Source organism: Sycon ciliatum, chromosome 12 (genome assembly GCF_964019385.1).
Source record: "Sycon ciliatum chromosome 12, ocSycCili1.1, whole genome shotgun sequence".
NCBI classification, from domain to species: domain Eukaryota; kingdom Metazoa; phylum Porifera; class Calcarea; order Leucosolenida; family Sycettidae; genus Sycon; species Sycon ciliatum.
The window spans coordinates 9,019,156-9,026,536 of NC_088654.1; the positions used below are offsets into that span (position 1 = coordinate 9,019,156).

Below are 7,381 nucleotides of genomic sequence, written 5' to 3' on the forward strand. Positions count from 1 at the left end.
TCATCTTGGTTGAGCCGGTCACTCAGAGCGGCTAGCTCGGGGTCAGACAAATGACCTCCCTCATCGTCTTGAATCATGGTCTTCACATTGTCGAGAACATCGCTTTGCGCGACGTAAAGAGTGATGGTCTAGCCAGGAAGAGTGTTGACGAAAATCTGCATCCCACCACGGAGGCGAAGTACCAAGTGAAGAGTGGGCTCCTGCTTCCGACTGCGTGCCGGCGAAAATCAAACGCTGCTGGTCTTGGGGAATACCCTCCTTGTCTTGGGCAGCAGCCTGCCTGTTGTCGTCCTCATCAGCTTCGCCATCACCACCGGTAGTATACATGTAGGTAGCGGGTCGCTTGCAATCGCCATCGGAGTCTCCAGTGTGTGCCGTGCGGAGAGAAGGGTGATCCACGCTAGCACCCTGACTGAGCTGCAGGCTAATAAGCAGTGCCAGGCCGAGGAAGGCAAGAAACATGATTCTCATCTTGATTCGTCGCACGGAGCTGTAGCGGGTTGAGCCATCGGAGTCCGGGGTCGAATCACGTTGTTTTATTTAAAACTACACCGCTGCCACCAATGTAATAGGTAGCCGAGTGGTAGGCGCGGTGCAATTAACAATAATTACTTTTATTCTACTTTCAGGTACACACCTGAGATATAATCGTTATTGCAAGAAGAAGCGGCAAAATAAATAACTTTCTCTCCGGTGCTCACCTAGAGGCTGAATCCTTATTCTTCGAGTTAGCTTTCATTGCTATCCAATCTAATCTAATCTTCTCTTCCTCAAAACAGAAATGCGCAGCCGCTTATATGCAGCAGACGCCGCACGCTTACATACGGAGATACACTAAATATACGTCAGGCAAAGCTCCGTATTAGTTCCGTACTGTTTCCGTATTGGTCGGGCAGGGATACTACAATAGTACCCCAATCTCACCCCCCGGGTGAAAACGGTGCTGAGGCAATCGTCAAACTGGCCGTACATGCTCGTGTCACCTCCCTGTATTTTACTACTCCCTGTATTTTACTACTCCCTGGTTCACAATATTCTTCATGTTTGCGCAATTGCGACATCGATCATGCATCCTCGATCATGCAGACATGCACAAGTAGTATTATGCACGTGCACTGCACGTGCACCCAGGGTCGAAACTGTACTCCATCTGTGTATGTCGCGTGTCGCGCGCATGTCGCAAAAGTTGAACTTTCTTCAACTAACTTCTGCGACAGGTGCATTGCGACCAGGGAGTCGTAAAATACCGGTATTTTACGACTCCCAGCTTGCGACAGCTCGCGACAGGCAGTTTCTTGTCGCAACTGTCGCAAATCGCGTGTTGCGTCGCAGAAAGTTGTATTGTGAATCGGCCTTAAAAGGGAAACTCCGGTCCAAAATCACCACCATTTTTTATTGCGGAATTAGAGTATGTCGTAAGTGGTAGAATGGCGAAAACCGGAAGCTTCTACGACAAGGATAACATACCTAAATTACCAATTGCAATTTTCCATATTTGGCACGAGGGGGCCCCCGCCCACCCTGTGACGTAAAACGTTCTCAGTGAGCTCCAAATTTTTTTATTCAAATGGTAAATTTTGAAAAAGGTATTCAATGTTTTTTCTTCAATCAATAACCCTTGTACTAGTACATGTACTAGTATTCATTCGATCATCATGTTGGAGGAAAAGGAGACCACGGGAGGTGTGGAGGTGGATGCCACTTCGGATTCAGCAACACCGAGGCCTTTTAGGTTCGAGCCGAAGCGCGCATCAGCGTCTGCGAAACTGTCTACAAGTAATATTTCTGAGACTACAAAACAGATAAACGTGAAGAGAACGCTTTGGTTGTACACAGTGCTCGCGTGAGCACTGCTGGATGCCGTTGCGGACAATGCAGCCTGATGTGGAGCGAGGTCGAGTCGACTTGCTCCTGGGAGGTTCCTGCAGCTTTTAGTAAACGCGGATTGGAAGTGACGTCACTAGTTGGGTGATAGTACACTGGGTGCGTTCGACTACACACTTGAATCGATCCATGAATCCATTCGTGGATCGATTCAAGTGCATAGTTTCTTCCAAGCCATCGAACGGCGTGAAGAAGGTGAATCACAATGAGACTTTTGGTTACGTGGTCATGACGTTGAACAACAGGTCAAGTAGGGTCCACCGTTACACACAGCGACACATACTTATCATTGCCATGACTAATGTCTATGAGCACTGCCTGAACACTTGACCTACCACACAGATGCCGATACACGTGTATCGCCAGAGCTCGATCGCCCGCGCCCTGCGACGTGACTGGCGGCGAACAAGGGTATAAATGCGAGCTTACAGCATGTTTAGGGTTCTTTTTCCCAAGTTCACTGGAGTGTAGGATAGAGTTTTGCTTGCAGAATTTCTTAGATCGCTATCAGTGTAACGCGAAGCTACGAAGGAGAGATTCAGTTGTGCACATTGTGCCTTGTGTTCGAGAACATACTTTCATTCGGTGACAGCCATGCGGCCGAATAAAGGGAAAGGAGGAAAGAATCGTCGTCAACGCAAGGCGGTCCGCACCGACAGCAATCGAGAGTTAGTATTCAGAAATGATGGCACCGAATACGCACAAGTTACCAAGCTGTTTGGCTGTTGTCGCCTGGAGGCTTGGTGTTATGATGCTAGAAGCCGGATTTGCCAAATTCGAGGAACGTTAAGGTGGAACAAAGTCTGGATCAAGCAAGGCGACATCATACTGATTGGCGTCAGGGACTTCCAGGATTCTAGAGCAGATGTAATTATGAAGTACAGCCACGAGGAGGCAATGAAGCTGAAGGCCTATGGAGAGTTGCCAGAGACAGCCAAGCTCAGCGACAGCACCACGTTCGCACCAGATGCTAAACATTTCGTTGTTTTTGACGACATATCAGAACCTGAAGATGATGACAGTGATGCAACGACGTGATCAGTGACTCAATCGACAATGCTGCGAAACGGTAAAGGAGAGCATACTCCAAGAACAATGCCGGAGAGACAACTCCGTGAAGAAACGCTTGGATGGGATGACGACAGTTCCTTCCTGGTGAAGGAGCTGTTGATCTCCAAGCGGGCATAGACGGTGGCACCTCCCCGCGGTTATGCCTGGTAACTTTTGCATTCAGCTCGCTCCAAGTCGAAACATCTGAAGCTGATTTGAATGCGAAAGGCTAAGTCCACCAAAATCCATACACATTGATGAAGTTTGTTTCAACTCGGTTGTTGAGTACAGGAATAATTATGTACATGTATCAAGATGAAACGCGACAAACGTTCCCACAGGTTACAGTCTATCGAACCTCTGAACAAATGCGACGAATCACTCCCGGACTTTTAGAATGTCGCGCGCAGACTTTCGTGACGCTACTCGCACGACATTCTCTCAAAGGTGGCCTTGGTGAGTAAGTAAGTTCTCAACATTGTCAGAGTCTGTCATACAAAATGCACTGTATACTAGGACGTGGACGCCGGATGGTCACACTTACTTGGGGAGCTGGAAACCTCGGAAGTGACGTAACTAGTTGAATACAAGTTCACTGAGTGCGTTCGATTACACACTTGAATAATGATTCATGAATACATTCGTGAATCGATTCAAGCGCGATATTTCTTCCAAGCAATCGAACGGCGTGAACATGGTGAATCGAATGTTGAGAGACCACCTAGGGTTCCCTGTAAAAAGGCGTCGCCGCCTGTTGGGAATTTCCTAGTAAAACAAGAATAAATAATATCTTACCTGGTTTTGGAGGCGTAGCGTAGAACCACGCAGGCGTGAGTATTGACGAGTGGTGTCCATGGTTACACACAGCGACACGTACTCATGTACCTAATAAAGCCTCTTGTACGGGCAAAATGAATTTTTTCACATATCATGAAACCTATCATTGCCATGAGCACTGTCATTGCATCGGTCTGCCTGACCACGTGACCACCTTGTCATGCAAATGTGTAATGCGGCTGTTAAGTGATGACGTCACAGTTCCTTCGATACGCATAGCAACGATCCCACTGGGGACAAACAAAAGTAGCGTCGTCTCCACCGAACCTGTTGTCACAATGTCAGTGGCAACATTATAGGAATCGTGTACATTTATTCGTTTCTTCTTTGCTGTTTTCAGCGAGTGTTTTGTTTTCTCTTTGTCCTTGATCTGGACGGTGTTGTCGTGCTCATTACCTTACTGAGACGTCTCTTGTGACTGTAGCCAGTGTCACGGAGGATTTTATTGGCGTGACGAGGTAGATCGCGGAGATCGAGCGTGAAAAACACTCTGCATTAGTAGCTCCTGTTGAATGTCTTTTGGGATGGCGTGTCCATGGTCAACAAAGCCAAGGTGCAAGACAGCATAAGAGATCGTGTAAACGATGTGAACTCCGAAAGGTAAGCTCCTGAACAAGTGGAAAGATATGTGTATTTACAAACGCTCTCTTCATCCATCGATTGCCGCTATGAATTGCATTTTGTCTTCAAAGATAATCTGGACAAATAAAATTTGGAGAGTGCAATCGTGCTTGGGACCCATCCCAATGTCATCACATGGCTGTGGTGACTAGTCACGGTATACCTGTACCTGGTAGAGTTTTTCCTCAACTGAGACGGAGTGTAGGTGGATGGATTATGAGAAATGCAAAGATGTGGAGTAAGTTGTGTCGAAGAAATGTGTAATAAAATAAATATTACTTTACACTCAAACATACACTGTACATGTACATGTAACATCATGATAATGATTCCATCTTCATATCTCCGCAACAGGTACGCCATACGCACCGAATACATGGTGTGTGTGCACGCGCGCGCTTGCGTGCGCGCGTACATGCACACACTCTCATGCGTGGCCGAGTTGGCCGGATGAACAGACCACGCATTTGCACGAGGTGTCCGTCATGTCATTGGAATGCTGTACTTTATGACTTTATTCCAAAATAGTATGTCTAATATAGTTTTGTGTCTATGCTCGGCGGGTATCGGGCCACGACGCCACACTGCAGTCAGCGCTGGAATTAAAATAGCACTTCATGGATTATTTTATCTAATTTCCTTTGCGTTTACATGTACTTTGTTGAGCCCGTGGTTTCATTTCTGTGTTCTGTTATGATTGGCCTCTGGAAATAATCGGAGTGGATGTCATTTTTGTCATATGTGTGTGCCTTGTGCAACAGGTTCAAGGCTAGATGCACTTCACATTCGGCGTGCGATCTCGGCGGTAGGGGACCTGATAACGTCTTGGTTGGATGGGTAATCAAGGATGATACTACTCGGCACACCAATGTACATGTCAATGCAATTTTTACTTTTTCAGAGCTGTACTGTTTACGGACGAATGTGTCTGTTAGAGAGGAAATAAATAGTATTCACAAACAAGTCCCACTTATTGTTTCTGTTCGTAAAAGGAAATTGCAATTTTTTGGTCATATTGTTCGTTCCGGCTGTTTGTCATTGACTGTTCTTCAGGGTTGTGTTGCTGGAAGTCGTGGCCGAGGCAGGCCCAGAATGTCATGGCTTGATAATATTATTTCATGGACTGCACTTGACGTGCAGTCCCTGCTCGCTGCTGCACCGGATCGATTTTTATGGCGCTCGCTTGTTCATACTTGCTCTGTGAAGCCCCGACGGCCTTAGGGCTATGGGCTTGTGATGATGACTATTTACGTCTTGATGCTTACTTCGGTGCTAGCGTGTTTCCCCCGGATTATTTCTATCATCATGCGTGTTCTTGGGCTGAGCGAGCACATGCACGAGTGTGCAGCTATAACCCCGTGTATTTTTGGTTACACTTTGTTATGCAATGCATTTACCTTGTAACAGTATGTGCTTGCACTGCTTTGTGTGGTCTGCGTATTTCAGGACTATTCAGTGCATTAGACCCAGGTTGGTTTGCGTCGCTCTGTGTTTTGTATTCATCAATATTTGGGCTTGAGCTTTTGGGGTTGAGAATTGAGCTGGTGTGTGGTTCCCAATATCAAAACATCGTGCTGGTGCTCTGTGTTTCGATTATCGACTGTCAGAGCAGTCACGCTTCATTACCAGAACGGTCAATACTGTAGTCTCTTGACGTGTTTTGTCTTTTTGTGTTTTCGCCGGGGGAATTAGCGGTGACGTTGCACATAGAACGGCAGTGTTGCATGACTGGACGACCCTGCCTCTGCATCTGACTTCATGTCCCCAGGATCTGGTGCAGATACACCAGACAGTCACTTCCTGTAAACACGCAAACAGCAAAAGAAGAGATCCCGCAAATCAGGAAAAACCATTGTGGAAAATATCGAGTAGATCATACACCATTCAATAATCTGGAGTTATTACAGTGGGACAAACACTTCACTGCTCTCTCTCTCTCTCTCTCTCTCTCTCTCTCTCTCTCTCTCTCTCTCTCTCTCTCTCTCTCTCTCTCTCTCTCTTTCTCTCTTTCTCTCTTCTCTCTCTCTCTCTCTCTCTCTCTCTCTCTCTCTCTCTCTCTCTCTCTCTCTCTCTCTCTCTCCCTCTCTCTCTCTCTGTCTCCCCATCCTTCCAAAATACCCTGTAACAATTCCCTCGAATTATTTTATATTCTCAGGATATCATTCTGAACATAATAACTTCTTCCATGGGTCTTCAATCACCACGGAGGGCGAGAATATATCTAAGTCATGCAGTTTACGGGAGGTGCGAGCTGTTATGGATATAGGCTGATATTATTGTGCCAGCTTGAGGGCAGAGACAGAAAGAAGACACTGATTTCTTGTACAACTCACCTACATATAATCGAATCCACAGGGATCGCTCGTACTTTGATCCATCAGGACGCGAAGAATCTTCAAAGCACTCTCAAACACGGAGTTTTACAGTGGGCAGCCAATTTCACAACCATTATGAAGGCCCTCGACGACTACAGGAGATTTGTAGAGGAAAGAACAAGAAGTAAACAGCGACAACAATCGCTTGAAGAAAAAGCAAAGAAAAACTGCTCTCTCTCCAGTCATTTAGATGCTGTTGCCTTTGACAACTGGTTCCATCCAGTGGACGCGACTTTTGTTTGTCCCCAGTGCTCTCCGTTGCTATGCGTCTCGAAGGGGCCGTGACGTCACACTTAACAGCCCCATATGTGTTGGTTTGTTTTGAACTGCCTTCACAGCTGGGCATTATTTAGAAAAGCGATCCTGTCAGCTTTTCTATTATTGTGTTCACATGGCAGAAAAAACGACATCGCTATGCTACGTAAGTTTCTACGTAAGGTGCTCGGTATTTCACTTAGGCTACGTAAGTTTCTACGTAAGGTGCTCGGTATTAATCTAGCCGCGTGCTGTGCACGTGCACGGCAGACATTGTGTTGCAGTCCGTTTTCGGATGTGCATGCGCGAGGAACTTTACTTACTTCTTTGGAACTGCTTCTTGCATGAGCTGTTTCGGA

At 46.5% G+C, this 7,381-nt stretch overlaps 1 protein-coding gene across 1 annotated transcript; it reads left to right on the top strand.

Moving 5' to 3' along the window:
• The first annotated feature begins 2,478 nt into the window (after positions 1 to 2,478).
• LOC135827965 (eukaryotic translation initiation factor 1A, Y-chromosomal-like) lies at positions 2,479 to 2,922 on the top strand. Its single transcript, XM_065340400.1, has one exon. The coding sequence runs from the start codon at positions 2,479 to 2,481 to the stop codon at positions 2,920 to 2,922; it is 444 nt and encodes a 147-aa protein (XP_065196472.1).
• The last annotated feature ends 4,459 nt before the right edge of the window (positions 2,923 to 7,381 follow it).

Coding starts and splice junctions, on each gene's coding strand:
- LOC135827965 (XM_065340400.1), top strand. CDS start 2,479: ATGCGGCCGAATAAAGGGAAAGGAGGAAAGAATCGTCGTCAACGCAAG.